This window comes from Dasypus novemcinctus, chromosome 29 (genome assembly GCF_030445035.2).
Source record: "Dasypus novemcinctus isolate mDasNov1 chromosome 29, mDasNov1.1.hap2, whole genome shotgun sequence".
Lineage (NCBI taxonomy): Eukaryota > Metazoa > Chordata > Mammalia > Cingulata > Dasypodidae > Dasypus > Dasypus novemcinctus.
Window position 1 is genome coordinate 5263524 of NC_080701.1, and position 20638 is coordinate 5284161.

Consider the following 20638-nt stretch of genomic DNA (forward strand, 5'->3'; position numbering starts at 1 on the left):
ATTTTTAAAATTTTTTAAAAATAAAGGGAAATTCAGTTACTAAAAATAAAAGGAAATCTGGGATTTAAAGAGGAACATTTATCTAATCATCTGAAGATCATAGTTGGAACTATTGAAGTAAATGAGATCTGAGTGAAAGAGAAGGAGGAATGATCTGATGACAGGCCTTTGAAACAGTCCATATGAATCATTAGCAGGAGTGGAGCCATCAATAGAAATGAATCCTAAAGACAGGAAAATCAACACGGTATTGTTATCAAGTCAAAGAAGAGACTATTTGAAGAGGATGAGAAAAATTAATCATAATACATTCTGGAAAGGACTCAAGGCTAAAGAAGTTGAGAATAAGCAGAGAAAACATGAAAGTAGCAGGTATACAATTTTTTAAGAAATGATATAGAAAACACAGGAATAATATCTCCAGTCAAAAGTGACTAGTATACATATTTCTCTTAAGATTGACCATATCTGTGTGTAGCTTTGGGTTGACAAGTAGGAGCTAAAAAAATTAGACAGATTTATGGATGTTTTGTGGCTGAAATGAATAGTCTACAGAGATTGTTAGTTGGAGCACAGCTGGAGGAAAATACAGGGAATGTAGAGCAATGCTTCTGGCAGTAGAGGAGGACTGTGCTTAATATAAATACAGGAATGTTCCACTACAAGGTTTTAAGAATGTGGTCATACATGGGGAAAATATAACTAATGTAATTTATAGACTATAGTTAAAAACATTTCAATGTTTTGCAGCAAAAGCAAAGTTGGTAACTATATTAGTGCTAAAGGCCAGAAAAAAGTTTCGTGAAATATGAATATGGTTGAGCATTTTATTCTCTTATTCATTTTTTTTCATTAATAAGGAGACCTTGACAATGTCTTTTAACTAATCTGTGTTCATCTTTCTGAACTCTAGAGGAACAACTGAGTGAGTAGTTGTAGTTGTAGTTCGTAGTTGGAATAAGAAACGGACTTTGGCCCAGTGGTTAGGGCGTCCGTCTACCATATGGGAGGTCCGCGGTTCAAACCCCGGGCCTCCTTGACCCGTGTGGAGCTGGCCGTGCGCAGTGCTGATGCGTGCAAGGAGTGCCCTGCCACGCAAGGGTGTCCCCCGCGTGGGGGAGCCCCACGCGCAAGGAGTGCGCCCGTGAGGAAAAGCCGCCCAGCGTGAAAAGAAAGAGCAGCCTGCCCAGGAATGGCGCCGCCCACACTTCCCGTGCCGCTGACGACAACAGAAGCGGACAAAGAAACAAGACGCAGCAAATAGACACAGAGAACAGACAACCAGGGGAGGGGGGGAAATTAAATAAATAAATAAATCTTAAAAAAAAAAAAAAAAAAAAAGATGCACTAAACGTGCCTGAGCAGAATTTTTTAGGAGTAATGCTTCCATAACTTGTTGAGCTGCCTTTTCCTGTTATTATTTTTTAATTTGAATGGAAAAAAAGAGTGTGGTAGCAATGACAGACTTTAGAATCTAAGATAAACAGAAAGAGAAGGAAGACAGAAGGGCCAGAAAGACAAAAGGGCAGCGTGAGTGAAGCGCGCTCGGCCCCATGAGCTCCACCACGCCGAGCTCTGTGACAGTGGGGGAGGCAGGTGCACAGCTGCACGGACGTCACATACATTTAGGCATTTGTTTGCCGGGCAGACCTCCTCCCCCCTGTACAGGGTACACATGGGCCCTGAGTAATTACCCTGCCGTGTCCAGGGAAGGGACCCACAGAGAAGCTGACTTTCTTGGGGTCACGAAGCCCCCGGCGAAGCCAAAACCTTTCCGAGGTCCGGCGCGTGTCACACACCAGCTGCTGGGCAGCAGACGATCAACCAGACAAGGGCTTCCTCTTTTGTGGGGGGGGAGACTGGGGCAGACCCCGGATGACAAAGGACCGATTAAAGAAAGACGCGTGCCAGCTTCTCGGAGCGCGGTGCGAGAAGCCACAGGGCTGCGCACGGCGCCCTGGTTTGTGGTGGTCTGGGTCAGAATCAATCGCCCCCAAAAAGTCACTTGGTCATTGTGCTGGAGGAACAGGCTCTGCCTAGTCACAATTAGTCACAGCGCACTGAACGCCGCCACGGCGGGCACTGTGTGGGCAGCACCGGGCACGGTGATACTATCCCCGTCGTCCATGGAGGAAGCAGGGTTCCAGGGGGCCAAGGGGTGGCCCGCCAGAGATCCCCCTGCTCGCCGGTGGTGGAGGCAGATCCACACCAGCTCTGCCTCCCCCCAAAGCCCCCTCTTTACATTCCTGGAAGGAAAATACAAGCCGCACATGCCTTCTTATGATTCGGCAGAGGAAATTAAAGTATTCTTGCTCTCAGTGTTGTCAAGTTATATACGAAAATATTTAGAGTTGCACTACTGACAAGAGCAAAAGCTTCTCAAAGAGCCACACATATCCTGGGAAACAGCTAAGAAGCAATGCTATTCATTGCATTCTTAATACACTGGAAAATAGGTAAACCGTAAATAGAAGCTGTGTAAAAAATACATGAAATAACGCCTAGTTAAAAATACCAGGGGTGCTTTGTAAATACAAGTTGTAAATATTTGTCTGTATACTTCCATTCATTAATTTAACAAACTTTATAAAGAATTGACGTTTCGTTTTAATTCTTTTTAAGGTGTTTATATTTCACATTTACTGCACCATTGCTTGAAAACACCTTTTTCCACAATCATCTGTGGAAAGATTCTTAGAGACCACTGTGACTAACCCTCTCGTTTTTATAGTCTACGAGACCGGCAGGGCCAGGGCTAACACACCTGTTGGAAAACCAGCGGGCACGGATGGATTTCTGCATCCTTCACTCCCAGAGAGGGATCACATTATACTGGGGCAACGTGAATTTTCCTTTCTTGGTTGTTTTAGCTTGCTAAAGGCTGTCGATGCAAAATACCAGAAATGGGTTGGCTTTCACCATGGGGATTTTCTAGGGTAAAATCTTATAGTTCTGAGGCTGTGGAAACGTCCAAACCTTGGCATCGCCCGGCTGCCGCGTCAGGGGAGGCCGGCTGTGGCTCCGGGCTCCGGCCACCGGGCGAGGCGACGCCCGGCTGCGGCTACCAGGCAGGCGGGCGCCGCTCTCCAGCTGAGAGCCGCTTCCTCCGGATCCCAGCCTGTCGGGGTCTCCCTGTGCTCTCCATCCTCTGAGATCCGGGGCTCCAGCCGGGGAACCCCCAGCGCCTGTCCTGCTAAAGGCACCCAGTCGAAGGCCCCAGCTGCATCCAGCCAGGGGCGCCTCACCCAAGGCAGGCCGCAGCTTCTCAAGAGCAGGATCTTTCCTGAGATTCACAAAAAGCTTCAAAACGGGACACTGGTAAAACACTGCAGCCATTTACCAGGAAGTCTTGTGCCGATACGAATATAGCCAACCCCACTAACTCCTTCAAGTAGGGTGGGTGACTAGCACACTGCCAGCGTCCAGGGACCCTGGGAGAAACAGGCGCATCCGTCTCCCTCTCTCCTCCGAGCCTGTTTCACTTCCCTGGGGCGCTTCGGGCTCATTACCCCTCTTTCTTCGTCATGCTTCACCCCTTTGGGTGGCCTGCTTTTGTAGATCAGTGGCAAGGAGCGTCTCCCAGCTCAGTGGGGACAGATGCCGTGGTCAGGAGGTTAACTTGGGGCGAAAGTGGCAACCTGTGAACTAAGTTCCATAAAGCTACCAGTATTGGTTAAAACTGCCAGGCTTGGCTGGCAGCACACCTGGGACACTTCCAGCCCCAGAGCTGCCCGGGCACTGGAAAAGAACACGCAGGAAAAGAACACGCAGATGAAAACGTCGCCTCCACCCAAAGAGCCATGCTCCTGGAAGGAGGCCGGAGGCCGCTGGTGGAGTCTCTGCAGCCAAATAAACCGTGATTCTCTTGGCTAGAGGGTTTTCACATTTTTCACATTTTTGGTAAGTTCCTCGGGCGCCCACATCCGTCTTTGCTTCCTCATAAGGCCCTTACTGTGCTTTCAATGGATACTATTTAATATTAAGAAGCCAAATTTGTTTTTTTCCCAATCCGGCATATTTCTGCTCAATTCAGGCTCGTTCTCAGTTCACTCTGAGTCCTTGGGATAGCGTCTAACCTATTTTGGCTAATAAAACTGAAAATTCTCCTAGAAAATACTAAGTCTTCAAGCATGAGGATACAGTACCTTGTGTGAGTCAAAACCTAAATGTTCCGAATGATTTAAAGTAGAGCAATTCCGGTTTGTGAAAAAAAGTGGGTAGACCTGATTTTGGCCAATCAGGTCCTCTAAAATGTATATGGTTGTAAATCTTTCCAGACTTTTCCCGCCCTCCTCTCCCAGCCCAGCCCAGCAACCCTTAAGAACGGCCCCCGTCACGGCCCGTGAAGCCGGGGGGAGTGATCAGAACAGAAACGGGAAGAGTTTTCACAGACGCGCCTGGACGGAGCCGACTCACCCACGCGTTCCCGGTTTTCATTCTCCAGGGGGTGCGTGAGAAAGCACAAGCACACGGGGCGAGAGGGAGAAGGGCACCAGTCAGCTGTTCAATAAAGCGAAACGCCGCGCTCTCAGCCATCCCAGGGGAAACACCGACTTTTTAGAGTAGTTATAAGTGTGAAGGAAGCCCTGGCACCAGAGGGGCGCGTACCTGGCAATGGCCCACGTGGGGTTCCCAGGGCCCGTGGCACCCTGGCCGATGCCAGGCGGGTGAGGGGGGCGAGAAGACCCCACGAGCCTGGCGCCTTCGAGCCTCACGGGTGAAGCAGAGGCTCGCCCCAGAGAGTGGGGCAGGACCTGGGTGTGGGTTCCCGTGGAAACGCGGGGCATTAGCCCAGGGACCAGCTCTGCCCGCTGTAAACCTCTCTAGCTGCCCTGCGGGGACAGGAGGGGGGCCAGCCCAGGCACTGAATACCGCAGTACTCGAGAGAGAGACGAGGGAAGCAGATGTGGCTCAGGAGATTGGGCTCCTGCCTCCCACATGGAAGGTCCTGGGTTCAGTTCCCAGTGCCTCCTGGAGAAGGCAAGTTGGCACAGCAGGCAGGTGAGCTGATGCAACAAGATGACGCAACAAGGTGATGCAACAATATGATGCAACAAAAAGAGACACAAAGAGGAAAGACAATGAGAAGCACAACAAACCAGGGAGCTGAGGGCGCTCAGGTGATTGAATGCCTCTCTCCCCCACGGGAGGTCCCAGGTTCAGTTCCTGGTGCCTCCTAAAGAGAAGACGAGCAGACACAGAGAGCACACTGCATATGGACACAGAGAGCAGACAGTGACCACAAACAAATGGACATGTGTGTATGATAAACACATCTTTAAAAAAAAGAAAGAAAGAGAAAGAGGACCCACTGCAGGCCCCCAAGAAGGCTGGGTTGACTTCTCCTGATTTTTGGATCGGAAGTGACAGAGAGAGGGAGAGGCTGCTGGTCGTGAGGAAACGGGTGTCGGGGCTGCACAAGCTGGGTTTGCCGTGCCGGGTTGCCACCTGCTTTCTCTCTCGCTCCAGATGTCCCAAAAGACAATGCCCTGTACTGTGACAGCCTCGGCCATGGGAAGGTAGAGCTGGAGAGGGTCCTGGCATCAGCAGCCCATTCCCCTCATTGCACGCCTGAGGAAGTGACACCCACGGCGTGGAGGGGCTCCCAGGGCCACGCAGGGGTCTCAGCCCCCAGTCAGCGCTGCGGACGCCCCCCTTGCTGGTCGCAGCTCCCCAAATCATCACCTCAACCGCGCGCCCGAAGGCCCTCACTCAAAGGTGAGCAGCCGAGGGTCTCCTCACCACCGAGGACCCTCAGCGCGAAGCCCGACAGTCAAGGCGCAAAAGGGACCAGGAGCGCCGGGCGGTCAGAAGCAGCCGAGGCTGGTCTAGTCCAGGAATGCACGGGCCACTCCAAGAGGCCAGCCCAGCCCTCCTGCGGATTACTTTAAAAACAGCACAAGGGAAGCGGGCTTGACCCAGTGGACAGGGTGTCCATCTAACACCTGGGAGGTCCATGGTTCAAGCCCCGGGCCTCCTTGACCCGTGTGCAGCTGGCCCATGCGCAGTGCTGATGCGCGCAAGGAGTGCCATGCCACACAGGGGTGTCCCCCGCGTAGGGGAGCCCCATGTGCAAGGAGTGCGCCCCGTAAGGAGAGCCGCCCAGCGCGAAAGAAAGTGCAGCCTGCCCAGGAATGGCGCCGCACACATGGAGAGCTGACACAGCAAGATGACACAACAAAAAGAAACACAGATTCCCGGTGCCGCTGATAAGGATAGAAGCGGTCACAGAAGGACACACAGCAAGTGGGCACAGAGAACAGACAACTGGGGAGCGGGGAGAGAAATAAATAAATAAATCTTTTAAAAAAACACAAAAAACAGCATAAAACTTTAAGCCTCACTTTTCCCCATAATATGAATTTTAACCGGCAATATCAACGCAGCCCAGTTTCAACTATTTGTCATACGATTTCCTATAAAATTCAGCTCTTGGCCAATGTTGACAGGGTTTGCAATATTTCCCTGAAGTGGGTGAAGAAACGAAATCGATGCCTTTCGCTCCGCGAGCTTCGGTTTCTGTAACCGAGGAGCGTGACCCGTGGGCGTGGGAAGGGGCGCGAGCTGACGGGGGGACACCGAGCCCCTGCAGCACTCACCTGAGGCGCGCGTCCCTGAAGGTGTCCAGGTACGCGGGGTAGCTCCAGCCAATGCGGGCGCCCTTGCAGCGCAGCTCCACGCTCTGTCCGGCCGCCAGGCTCAGGGTGGCGTCGGGCTTCTGGAAGCGGCCCCTGTCCACCACCTGCACCATGATGGACGGCGCCTTGGGGGTGCCGTCGGGGGCCTCCCCGTCCTTCCCGCGAGGCGCCTTGGGCTTCACCCTCTTGCCGGCGGGCTTGATCTTGTTCTCGCCCGGCTCCTTCGGCCGCAGGCTCTTGGGCGGGTGCTGGCCGGCCACTAGCACAGACACGAGGAGAGAACAGTGGGCGACAGCAGGGGCACCCCGGGGCGTCCGACCCCCCGAGGCCCCCATTTCTAAGTCCCCTCCTCTGTGTCAAAGCTGTTTTCGGTCATGATCACGTCAGACTTATTTTCTTGATACATTCTTTAGGTTTAAAGCAATTAATCATCAAAAAGGAATATGGGAAGCTGATGCGGCTCAGTGGTGAGCGCCGGCTTCCCATATACAAGGTCCCAGGTTCAATCCCTGGCCCCGGTACCTCAAAAAAAAAAAGAAATATATTTTAGCTTCAAAGATATGTTTCAAGTTCAATACGATATTTCAGATATGAACTAGAATTTATACTTACCAAACAAAAATATTACTCCTTAGAGTTCATTCACACTGTCTCAGCATCCCCAAGTGGCCACACGGAATGACGAAAGAAAACTGGTTCTGCCTGCGCAGGCGCTACGCTATCGTGCTTATTTTGAATTTACTGCTTAAACGACAACCGGCAGGTTGGAAGAGCACCCAAGGGACTCGGAGCCGTCGCGAGCCCTCAGAATGAAGGAGGCGACACGTGCACGTGGAACGTAATGTTTATTAAAGGATGAGCACAGCAAGTGGGGCAAACTTAAATCTGACACACAAATGATTAAAACCCGACCGTAACCACAGCAAGGGTTTAGACGTAGCCCAACAAATATTTTGGAGGGAGGAGTATTTAGTCACCGCCACCCCTGAGAACTGCTGGCAAATGCTGACAAGAAAAAGCTGACCTACTTTTAGCTGGTTTTATTAATATTTTAAACGTCTGTACGGACACACCCCAAAGCAGGCTGTTCCCATTTGCCGACACACAAAGCAGGCTGTTCCCATCCCCCTGTCCTCAGCTAGCCACCACGGCCTCACAGCCAGCAGGTGTGTTCACCTGGCAAGTGAAAGGGAGACCAAAAGGTTTTCAGTTTCCCCACCTGTCTGCGTAAGCTCAAAGGCTACCGTGATATCTGTCTATGACATTCCAAAAGGCCCACACTTACAGGATCCTTGGACATTTAGCTGAAGCCCTCATTTTTTAGATTAAAAAGTAAAGGAGGTCTTGAAGAGGTAAATACATTGCACAGCGGACGGATGTAGCTCAAGCGGTTGAGCGCCTGCTCCCCATGTACCAGGTCTCAGGTTCAATCCCGGTACCTCCTAAAAAGAAACAAACAAAAGAAAGAACCCACGCTCTTTGGGGGCTGATGCAGCTCAGGGATCGAATGCCTGCTTCCTATGCACGAGGTCCTGGGTTCAATTCCTAGTACCTCCTAAAAAAAATTGCACAAAAGTGACGCAGCAGGTAGTTCTAGGATGCAGAAAGTGAACTCAGACCTCCTGACTCCCATTCCAGTGCTCATTTCCCTCAATGCAGAGAAGCATCCTGGACGCAACTTGAGTAAACAAGCGACAAACCAGGAGTCACGAGGCATTTATATAAAACAGGGAAATGTGATCAATCAGGAGAAAAACAATAAAAAACTCAGCTGATTTGGACACAACTGCATAAGGATGAATTTTCTTTGTGTGTTGCCCTTTGACCTTGAAATCGGAGCCTCCACTCGCAGGTCAGCCTGCCCTGGCCTCTGGAACCAGCCTCCCCCTGGGAGCCCAGGCCAGCAGCTCCCATCAGCCTCCATCCCGGGGCCGCTGACTCCCCTGGCCCCCGAGCCCGGCTCTCTTTCCCAGGACCCCGGAGCCAGTGGTGACCCCTCTGTCTCCTCCTGGCCTCGAGTGTCCTGTTACTTCCCATCCTTCCTCTGGCCCGTCCCTGTGGGCCACGGGCCCTGCTGAGCTTAGTCCTTCCAGCGGGTAGTTACGTACTTGAACCTGCGTCCCCAGTATCTGCCGCTCAGCTGCCCCTGGCCAAGTCCTGCATGGACCCTGCTCTTAGTTTAGCTGCCCCTGTGGGTCTAAATGATGGACGAGGGAAGACGGGGGGCTCCTGCACAGGCCCCCAACCTGCCAGAGGGGGACGCCTTGTAGCCATCAGGAACAGGTTGGAAGCGGCCGAGGAAAGCTCTTCCAGCAGCGGCAACTGCGATGCGGGAGCCTCGGTTTTGCAATCGTGCAAAAAAAGACATTTTCCTCAAGCTAGGAAATAAAAGAACCCGGGCCCATGAACATGTTGTCACGCCGTGCCCGTGGTGCTGACGGGCATCTGGCCCGTGGCTGTGGCTAACTCGGTGTGTTCATCGCCGAGCAGCCTTCTTCATCGTAGCACAGGAAGCCAGGTGGCAGCGAGGACACCAGCCACCTGCAGAGCGGGTGGCACTGAGGCCACGGCGCAGCGGGTCTGAGCAGCCACTGTTCCCGCGTGGCGGGCCTAGGAACTTTAGATCTGCCAGCCAAGCATGTGGCCCATGCAGAGAGCTGCTGTTACCCCCGAAATCAACCTGAGCTTTGACCAAACCGACTCTGCGGCCCCCAGGGCGGTCCAGCAGCCTGGCCGTGGAAATGGTCCCTGGTGTGACTAGTAACAACGCTCAGATAAAGCAGGCGCTGAGCACCCACAGACACCACACGTCCTGGCCGCAGTGACCCCAAGGGCCACGTCTAACTCTTCTAAAGACTGGGGCTCCTCTACCTAATACGTCAGCTATATCCTAGAGATATCAGGAACTGTACTGGAGATAAATAAACAGGAAAGTCCATTACTCTTACCTTTTTGTCATTTCTTTTTTCATTTGTTTTAACTCTTTACTTTGAAATAATTTCAAACTTACAAGACAATTGCAAAAATAATACAAACCCCACACGGTGAATTCCATCCTACCCCTACCACCCCATACCCATATCCACCGATTTTAACATTTTGCCACATTTGCCATACCATTCTCTCTCTCTCACACACACATACACACATTTGAGAACAGGCTGCACACATCAGACCGCTGGAGCCCATAATACTTGCGTGTACATTTCCTAAGAACAAGAACATTCACTTAAGTAATCACCTTAAGTGCAGTTATCAAGTTCAAGAAATTTAACATTGATATAAGCTTACATTCTATATTCCATTTTTTCTTATATCTCAATAATGCCCCTTCAAGCTTTTCTCCTCCTTGCTTAGAGCCCATCCAGTGTCATGGATGGCATGTCATTGTCATTGTCTCTTGTTTCTCACTCTTCTTTTTTTTAAATTGTGGAGACATAGTCAACATGAATCTTCCCACCCCACCCCCTCCCCAGCATACCACTGAGTGGAATGAACGGCATTCACGGTGTTGCAGTACCCATGCCGTCCTCCACTACTAGAACTTTCCATTCACCCCAGACACAAACCCTACGCTCATTTTGCTTTAACTCCCCAGGACACGGGTCCCCACTCCTGGTGCCCTGTACTCTCCTTTCTGTCTCTATGAGTTTGTACAGTCTCTGGTATTTTCTGGGTGGTTACCATGGGGCTTAAATTTAACATCCTAAATCTATAACAATCTCATTTACTTTGATACCAACTTAACTTCAGTAACAGACATAAACCATGTTCCTATAACTCTCAACTTTTGCACCTGCATGCAGTTCTTCTCAAAAATTACAGAATAAGACACAAGTCCCAAATCTCCGATTTAGCATTACATTTTATGCATTTGCCTTTTAAATCCTATAGGAAATAAAAAGTGGAGTTATAACCCAAAAATACAATAGTACTGGTGTGTGTAGTGACTCATGTCATTATCTTTGAGATCTCTATTTCTTCGCGTGCTTTCAGTCAACTGTCTAGTGCCCTTCGCTCTCAATCTGTAGAAAACCCCCGTTAGCATTTCTTGTAGGGCTGCTCTAGGGTGGAAAACTCCCTCAACTTTTGTCTATCTGGGAATGCCTTAATCCCGCCCTCATTTTTGAAAGACAGTTTTGCCAGATATAGAATTATTGGTGGGCAATTTTTTGCTTTAGCACTTAAATACATCTTCCCACTGCTCTCTTGCCTCCATGATTTCTGATGAAAAATCAGCACTTAATCTTTTTTGAGGCTCCCTTTTATGTGGCATGTTGCTACTCTCTTGCAGCTTCCAGAATTCTCTATCTTTGGCATTTGAGAGTTTGATTATAACATGGCACAGTGTGGTTCTATTTATGCTTATTCTGTTCTGAGTTCATTTAGTATCTTGCATTTGTATATTCATGTCTTTCATTAAATTTGGGGTTTTTTCAGCCATTATTTCTTTGAATATACTCTCTGCCCCTTTCTCTCTTTCTTCTCTTTTGAAACTCCCACAATGCATATACTGATATGCTTGATGGACCCCACAGGCTCCTCAGGCTCTGTTCACTTTTCTTCATTCTTTCTTCCTTCTGTTCCTCACACTGGATGATGTCAATGGTCTTATATTCAAGTTCACTGATTCTTTCTTCTGCCAGCTCCAGTCTGCTATTGAAACTCTCTAGGCAATTTTTGATTTGTTACTATGGTCTTCAGCTTGGTTTGATTACTTTTCATAATTTCCATCCCTCTACTGATATTCTCTTTGTAGTCATCTGTCATTTTCCTAATTTCCTTTAGTTTCCTGTCCATATTTTCCTTTAGCTCTTTGAACATAATTAGGACCATTTTTTAAAAGGTCTTTGTCTGGAATGTCCCAGGTCTGATCCTCCTCATTGATGGTTTTTAATGCTTTAATCTTCTCCTTTGCCTTGGCCATCCCTCCTTGTTTCTTTATATGTTCTGTAATCTCCTGTTAAAAGCTGGACATTTTAATGCATCACTGGAATTTAGACTCTAAAGTGTCAGTTCATTACATTGTATCCAGCTAGTTTCATGACAGAGCTTTCCTTGAATGCCAGGAGAAGAGGTAGAGGAGGAGGAGGTAGAGGAGAAGAGGAAGAGGAGGAGGAGGAGAAAATGCCTTTCCCAGTTCAGTCTTTGTAGATTGACCTGAGTGAGGGCTGTCATCCAGAAGTTATCCAATCAATGAGTTTAAAGAATAGCTCCAGGCCAAAGCACAGGGCCTTCCTGGTCCTTTCTATAAATGCCTCTTGTCTTGGGATTGTGCATTTGGCCCTAGGAATTCTTCCATTTACATGGATGCAAATCTCTCCTCTTCCCTGGGAAGCAGTTTCCTCAGGGTCCCAGGCCCTATGCTCTGTGCCCTACAGCTGCCCTCCCATGCCCCAGGTCACCAGACTTGCCTGCTCTCCACATTATTCTGTTAGCCACCTTCTAAATGCAGGGCAAGTCCTGGGACACAGTCCCTCAGGCCATAGCAGACAGACATGGCCAGACATGCAAGCTCCCTCTGGAATTAGGGCCTGGGTCCACACTGGCAGCATGCACTGGCTCCACACACAGCTGGCTGGGGTGGGAAAGGGCCAGCTAGGGTGCCACTAGATCCTACTGCTTTTAACAGCCTTTCTCTTAATCTGGCGCTCACCCTGCTACTCCAGTTCTTTGATTATTTTCTGGACCCTTGGAAAAGGTGTTTTTGCCAGTTCCTGAGGGCTCTTCAAAGCCCCAGTACGGGTACAGAGCCCTGAAGCCTATCGTTCTGCTGTCTTGACTGGGGGGAGGGGCTCCATTACACTTTTGAGGCTAACACATAGTATATTTAAAGAGAAATGTGACAGATGCAAAAACCACCAGATACTTTTACTGATTGCAGGTCACGGGTCTGCTCCTTAGTAGTCATGTGATCTTGGGAGAGTTCCTTAGCCTCTCTCTGCCCCTGCCTTCTCATATGGATCGAGGGGGCTGCATTTATAACACCTGCCGCATGGACTGTTGTGGGGATCAAATGAGTTAACATGTTTAAAATGCCAAGAAGAGTGTCTGATCCCTGGTAAATGCCAAGAACTACCCGTGGGTTTGTGGATGCTTTCTCATATGAGCTCCACGATAAATCTGTGATGGAGGCAGACAGCTATTATTCTTTCTAAGTTACAGGTGAAAAACTGGAGGTCACAGATGCTTACTAGCATCTACCCCCAGGTCACCAAGAAGGCAGGGAACGCCAGACCTTTGACCCCAAGACTAGAGTTTTTTCTGATTTATCCCACTGCCTCTATTCACTTAGAGATCAGCTTATTTTGTGGTTTCATTTTATTTCCACAAACCGTAGGCACAGCACCGCTGTAAGTGGATTCTTGGTTAGAACTGCCCTGGCCTTTGACAAGGAGTTCCAAATCAAACAGAAAACTCGATGCTGGGTATGAAAGCACAGCTCTCCTGGAAGTGCCAGAGATGCTGTTCCAAGGCACACGACAGAATCCCCAAACAAGGAGAGGCTACTCAAGAGCACATCTCCAAGAGGAGTAGACGAAGGTTACAAAGCCAAAAGGAAGCAGGACAAAGCACTGCAATCCCTCACCATCATCTGAGGGTGCTGACGCCAATCCTAATTCCATCAAGATGGCCTGACTACTGACCTCTAAGTCTGCACAATTGTGTTGGAGGAGAAAATTCATTCCTTAGACGTGTCATCGGCTTCTGGTTAGATAAGGATTGCATGTTAAGCACAGTCATTAACGTCAGAGAGCGGTGGCTGGGTTTTTTGCTCCCTGATGGGCAATCAGTGGGAAAGGCCAGTCCTGAGGATAGCATCAAAACACACACTTTAAATTTGCTGAGTTATAATAGTTGTAGCTCAGGGGTTCCCCCAGTAATTAAATAAACTGTTATCACATACCCCAAAGGAAAATATTTTTCAAGAACAAACTGAGACGGTGGAGGCAGCGACAATGGGGAGATGAACGTGGAGAAGAGCCTTTCCTTTCTGGACCCTTTCCAGACCCTTCCATTTCCCTACAGCAGGTGTTTGTAAGGCTCACTACCTCCCTTCCCGGGGAAAGACCTAACTCGGCGTGTTTCCTGGAACACCTGGGGGGTTAGCAGAACACACCGCCCTGCTCCCCCCACAGCACTGACCACCCCTCTCAGGCCCTCTTGGGCAGACCCTCCTCCCCTGCCCGTCAGAACTGCAGTCCCTGCACTGCCCGCCAGCCCTACTCAGGCCACGTGTGGCCCCACACTTCCGTGGCCCGTGCCGTCGTGTGCTAGACGACACCTGGACCCCTCCTGCCCTTCCTGGCGACTCCAGACGGAAATACTCGACAGCCCCCCTGCCAGGCTAACGGGCCTCTCAGCACCCTGCGCAGCCCTGGCCTGGGTGCCTTCCTCCCCAGGGTTCTGGCCCTCGGGGTGCTCGGCAAGAGGCCCCGGGGCCCACGCCCACCTTTGCCTTCCAGCCCAGGCACGTCCCGTCCAACAGCAGACCCTCCTGCTCTGCCTTCAAAAATCATGCCACACCTGCGCCTGCGCCGGGTCAGTGGCTTTTCACCAGACCCTTAAAGTAGCGCCCCAGATGGGACCCTGATCCTACCTTTGAAAACAAACCCGACCGCAGGTACTCCTCTGTGACTTTCTCCTAATTCAGACTAAAACCCAAAGGCGTGCCCATGTCCTCCATGCCTTCCACGGCCGACAGGCTGGACCCGGTTTCTCTTCCGGCCTCATGTCCTCTGTCCCGCCTCGTTGTCCCTCAGCCACCCTGGCCACCAGACAGGTCCCCCTCCCCCGAGCGGGCGCAGCCCCCGCCTGGCCTGCAGGGCACTGTCCCTGAGCCATGCTCAGGCCTCGGCTTCCACCCAGCACCCGCAGCCCTCGCTGGGGAAGGACGCCACGCCACCCACCATGGTCGGAGGGGTGTCTTCACTTGCTCGTTGTCCATCTGACTTCTCCACCAGGCAAGGGCTCCACGGCCTCGTCCAGGGAACCGTCCCGCTCAGGACATGGTTCGCGTCTCCAACCGGTGCATCTCCATTGCTTGCTCTCACCCTCGAAGTCTTCTTCTTCTTGGCCCTGAAGACGGGAGACGGCTATGAAGGCCACACCTGCAGCTTCCAAGCACTCGCTATTCGCGCTGCTAAACCATGAGATGCTTTGGTATCCTTTTTTTCTTTTAAAGATTTATTTTTATTTATTTATCTCCCCTTCCCCGCCGTTGTCTGCTCTCTGTGTCCATTTGCTGTGTGTTCTTCTGTGCCCACTTCTATTCTTGTCAGTGGCACCAAGAAACCATGTCGCTTCTTTTGCTGTGTCAGCTCTCCGTGTGTGCGGCACCATTCCTGGTAGGGGGGGCTGTGCCTTTTTCGCGCAGGTTGGCTCTCCTTACGGGGTGCACTCCTTGCGCGTGGGGCTCCCCTACAAAGGGGACACCCCTGCATGGCAGGGCACTCCTTGTGCGCATCAGCACTGCGCGTGGGCCAGCTCACCACATGGGTCAGGAGGCCCTGGATTTGAACCCTGGACCTCCTGTGTGGCAGGTGGATGCTCTATCAGTTGAGCCACATCCGCTTCCCTGATGTCCTTTCTTTAATGTAAAGATCTCCAAACTAAATTTTATTCTTTTTCCGAGGAATCAACTGACACACGACAATGGTTTGGGTTGCGGTGAGAGCCTGCGTTCCACTGCCACCATCTCAGGCTCTGGCTGATGGCCCTCCGTCACTGAGTCTCTTTTGGTCTCCCAGAAACAGAACGGCTTCCACGGGATCCAAAAGAAGTCCCCATGAGCCTGAAGGTCGGGTCTAGCAGAGCTCAGACAAACAGCAGTAACAAACCAGAGCTTATGCTTCATCGTTCCTTCCTGATGCAGATGAAAATATGCAGATCACCAAAAGTTGGTAAGTGGCTGTGGCTTGACACTTGTAATGTGAAAACAGCCACCAGGGCAATGCTCACCGTGATGCGTTTGCCACACAAACGCTGGCAGTCAGGTGCTGCGAGCAACTGGCTACTCCAGGCGTGATCCTGGGCTACGTTTTAACTCTTCATGCCGAGGTCACCTGCCACAGGGACACTGTGTATGCGCCAGCTCCCGCTTTTCATGAGAAGAAACAGCATTACTTCTAAACACGTAGAGCGTTTTAAAAGCAGGCACGGGAGCGCCCCTGGGTGAGGGTGAGCACACTGTCCGGGGCCTCTGCAGGGAAGCTTCGTCCCCATGTGACCGGAAACCCAAGCAGCAGTAGGGGAAGCTGGCTGAGCACCTGCAGTTTGCGCCCTGGGCTGGCCCTGCCGCGGCGATCTGCCGGGAAGGGCTTCGGCCCGCGTGCCGCAGGCACAGCGCAGAACAGAAGACACGCTCTCATCAGCTTTAGGGAAACTCGCACGATTTCATGAGGCAGGTTTACTTTTCTAATCATGAGGTTTGACATTTCATCCGTAAACATGATAGACATATACATTGAAAAATAGAACCACAGTGCTGTTATCACTCCCAAAGTTTACTTTCTTATAAATTACTCAGTGTGTTCAACGTTCCCTATTGTCTCGTAACTGTTGCCCCTCTACGTTCCAGATCCTTTGTTTATTTGATTTATGTAGACAGATGTGTGAGCTCATTCACCTGGTCTGGGCCACATCCGGGGGAATCCAGGAGGCCAGAGGCGAAGCTCTCTCCTGAGCCCCCGACGCAGCCTCTTGGATAAACTCGGGAACAAACTGAGCGGCTATCCGAAACCATTTTGTCTGGCCCCCTCCTGCCCTATTCAAAAAAGAACGATGCCCAACACTGCATGGCTTCGTGTCCTTTCAACAGTCACGAGCAAGGGCCTGCCAGGAGTTTCCACTCTTGCATTTTACACACTGAACTGACGCCAGCTTCTCCTGGGCAGAGACGAACCCTGCCCCCGGCGGAAGCGCTGCCCCCACGTCCCCCTGCGCGGCGGGAAGACCGGGGGGGCGCAGCCTCCGCCCGCGGCCGGCCTGGGCCTGGCGAAGCGGGGCGCGCTACTTCTTTGGCAAGTGCCTGTCGTTTCTCAGGAAGGAGAGGGGCTGGCCGGGATGGCGGAGGGGCTGGGATGCGGGCCCGGCGGAGCTGGCTCCCGGGTCAGGTTGCATAACTGCAGGAGCTGCTTTTCCACCCAAACGGAGCAGAAACCGCGGCTGCCGCAGGGGAAGTGCAAGGGGCACGTGAGCACCCCGGGATGCACCGGGAGAAAGTGCCGCGTCCACAGGACTCCAGCTGGTACAGAGTGGGGCGCGCAGCGCTGGTTCAAAACCCACCCGCGCCTCCGCCTGCAGCAGGGGAGCCCGGGCCGCGCGCGTTCCCCCGGGCGCGGGGTCCCTGCACCTGGGCGCGGGGTCCCTGCGCCCAGCGTCCTTCCCCCCTCCTCGCGCCCCTGGCGGCCGAGCGACTCTGGGTTGGCTTCGTGCCCGGGATGCACACCCAGGCCGCCCGGGCCCCGGCCAGACCCCCGGGATTCGAGCTCGGGGAGACAGAGCCAGGCCCGCGGACGGGACGCGGGGGCAGCGGGGCCTGCTCGGGCCCCCCCCCCCTCCCGCGCGCAGGTCCCGGGCGAGGCGGGGCGCGCGGTCCCCGCTCCCGCGCCACCTCCCGGCCCAACACGTGGACAGCGCGGGCGCGGGCAGGGTGGGCGGTTCCGGGGCGCCCCAAGGCGGGGGTGCGCGCCAGGACTGGCCCCCGCTGCCCGGGCTCGCAGGGGGGGCGGGGAGGGGCGCGCAGGAGACCCCGCGGGGGGCGCGGGGCGAGCCGGGGGCGCGGGGTCCCCGGAGCGCGGCGGGGCCCGGGCCGCGGCGGCCACTCACCGTCGTGCAGCGCCTGGGGCGCCAGCAGCAGCCCGAGCCACAGCCAGAGCCGCATCTTCAGTTCGGGGCCGGAGGAGCGCGTCTCTCCAGGCCGAACCCGCTTTGGGGGGAAGTTGGAGGGTTTTGGGTTTTTTTAATTCCTCTGCTGCCGCCTGGCGGAGCCGGGAAGCGCGCGGGGAGGGGCGCGCAGGGAGGGCGAGGGGCCGCGCCCCAAGCTCCGCGCCCTCCGCGACGCGCGCGCTGCCAGCGTGACCGACGTCGCCCCGCGGGGGACCGGGTCCCGCTTCAGCGGCGCTGCCCGGACGGCACGGCGCTCGGCGGGGCCTCAGCGCTCCGGGAACCCGCTCCTAAGGCCCTCTCCAGTCCCGGGGCCTGCCCTCCCCTCGCTGGCAAGCCCGAGGCCATCTGCCTCCCTGTGCTTCGCGGGTGGACGCGGCCTGCCCTCTGCGGGCAGGGAGGGCCGGAGGTGCCACGCGGAGGGCGCCTGCCGCAGGGCCTTTGCTCGTGCGCCCCTTTGCCTAGACGACACTCGGCTGTGGGCCAGACGGAGCTGGGCCAGAAAAGGGACTCAGAGGCAGCGCCTGTCGCCCTCCCCTATTTTTTTTTTAAGATTTTTAAAAATTTATTTCATCCCCCTCCCCACCTCCCTTCCCGCGCCCCTTTTCTGCTCTCTGTGTCCATTCGCTGTGTGTTCTTCTGTGTTCTCTTGGATTCTTGTCAGCGGCACCGGGCATCTGTGTCTTCTTACTGCCTCATTTTGCTGGTGGAGCCACTCCCCGTCAGGCTGTGCTTATTCGCCGTGGGCAGCTCTCCTTACGGGGCGCACTCCTTGCACGTGGGGCTCCCCTACGCGGGGGACACCCCTGCATGGCCCCGCACTCCTTGGCACATCAGCACTACGTGTGGGCCAGCTCACCACACGGGTCAGGAGGCCCTGGGTTTGAACCGAGCTGAGATCGCCCGGCAAGGGCATGGACAGGACAGAACACAGCCTGCGTCACCCTCCCAGGACAGCAGGAGGAGCCGCCACGGAAGTGCGTGAGAAGAAAACAGCTGCAATTGTGCTGGATTCCTCACATGCGGCATGAGAACCCTGGGAGCCTCAGGTGCCAAGTGGAGTCCAAATCCGCCAGCAGCTCTCACCCCCGAACCTCCGGTGGTGCATAGGGGAGAGCTGGCCTGCTCCCGCGCCGCCTCCCAGAGCAGGCAGAGGCCACGTGCCACTGGAGGAGGGCGGGAAGCCACCTCCTACTGCAGGCAGGGGCCCTCCGCTGCAGGAGGGTCAGGGGCAAAGCCGCCGGCCACTGGAGGGGCAGGGAACCCCCCACCTCCCACCCGTGGGCAGGGGTTGTCCACTGCCGGGAGGGTTAGGGGCAAAGCCGCCTGCCGGGAAGGGACCTCGGCCCCAGGCCAGGCCCTGCACAAGACAAAGCACAGACCTACTACCTCCCGGGGAGGAGCAGACTTTAAAATTTAGCACAAAAAGCTCCTTTTAATAATAAAGATGCCAAACGTTTTTGATGCTCCCAGAGCCACCTATCAAGAAACATCCAGAACCTTGGTCTATCCCCGTCCCCCTTGTGGCTTGCCTGCCGTCTGCTCTCTGTCCATTCACTGCGTGTACTTCTGTATTTTTGCTTGTCTCCCTTTTTGTTGGGTCACCTTGCCGGGTCGGCTCTCTGCAGCGTTCGGGCGAGCCTGCCTTCACAAGGAGGCCCCGGGATGTGAACCCAGGGTCTCCCATACGGTAGACGGGAGCCCAACTGATTGAGCCACAGCCGCTTCCTCTTGGTCTACTTTTAAAAGATGTTTCTGTCCTTTAGTTACAAAAGCCTCTAAAGGACAAGGGGAAGAGAGACAACCCGAAGCTATAGTGTGAAAAGGACACTTGACTCAAGACCCTCCACCTCTCCTTCCTTTGCTCTTTTTCTTTACCTAATGGCAGCCCCCCTCCTGCTTCAACTAACCCCCATCGACTAGCGTTCTCCTGCTTACTTGCTCCAAGTGCTCATGTGTTAGAAAGCATCTGCTACCTCTCATGCCTGGGTGCCAGTTTAAGTAAAGGGTTCTGCTGCAAGAGCAGTGGCATTTCAAGCCTGATTTCCAGCAGGCAGTGACCTCTTGGTCCTAGCTGGAGTACCAGGCATCTGTGGACATGTGGGGAGAGTGTCTGACAGCCTGGAGACTTGCCTGAACCCTGGCAAGGCTGTGGCTGATGTGGGTTCAAGGACCCAGAGCCCGGAAATCAGCTGTTGCCATCACGGAGATGTGGACCCCACCCTGGATTGCAGGGTATGGGTACACCTCAGAGAGATCACTGGTTTCCAGTCCACTGCAGTGAAGCGAATATTGCAATAAAGCGATGACACGGTTTTCTGGTTTTCCGACATATAAATATTATGTACACACTCTACTGTAGTCTATTACATGTGCAATAGCATTATGTCTAAAAGTTCAATGTACTTACCTTAATTTAAAAAATACTTTGTTGCTAGAAGATGCAACCCATCATCTGAGCCTTCAACAAATCATAATCTTTTTGCAGGTGGAGGGTTTTGCCTCCATGGTGACAGCTGCTGACAGATCGGGGTGGTGGTTGCTGAAAGGTGGGGTGGCTGTGGCAAGTTCCTAAAAGAGGACAACCTTGAGGTTTGCCATATCAGTTGTCTCTCTCTTTCATGAAATATTTCCCTGTAGCATGTGATGGTGTTTGATAGCATTTTACCCACAGTAGAACTTCTTTCAAAACTGGTGTCAGTCCTCTCAAACTGTGCCCCTGCTGTATCAGCTAAATTGATGTGATGTTTCTAATCCTTTGTCATTTCAACAGTGTTCACAGCATCTCCACCAGTAGATTCCATCTCTAGAAACTTCCTTTGCTCATCCATAAGAAGCAACCCCTCTTCTGTCAGTCCCTACATCTAATTGTAGCTCTCTTGCTATTCCCACCACATCTGCATTTACTTCCTCCACTGAAGTCTTGACCCCTCAGAGTCATCTATGTTGGAATCAACGTCTTCCAAACTCCCGTTAATGTTGCCATTTTGACCACCTCCCAGGAATCACGAATGTTCTCAGTGGCATCTAGAATGATCTGTTAGTCAGGGTTCTCTAGGGAAGCAGAGTCAACAGGAGTTATCTGTAAATATTAGGAGTTTTTTTATTAAATT

The 20638-nt window shown here is 52.8% G+C and overlaps 1 protein-coding gene across 2 annotated transcripts in view; it reads right to left on the reverse strand.

The window, feature by feature from the left end:
• The window catches only part of PDGFRL (platelet derived growth factor receptor like), a 49280-nt gene extending 31597 nt beyond the window's left edge, over window positions 1-17683 (reverse strand). The window contains exons 1-2 of one of the 2 annotated variants that reach the window (XM_058289964.2): window positions 17469-17683; window positions 6600-6897 (exon numbers count right to left, since the gene is read on the reverse strand). In XM_058289964.2, the coding sequence (XP_058145947.1) occupies window positions 6600-6897; window positions 17469-17523 (353 nt within the window). In that variant the 5' untranslated portion in view covers window positions 17524-17683. The remainder of the gene's footprint in view (window positions 1-6599; window positions 6898-17468) is intronic. The other variant, XM_058289963.2, reaches the window with a different exon arrangement.
• Between the last annotated feature and the right edge of the window lie 2955 nt (window positions 17684-20638).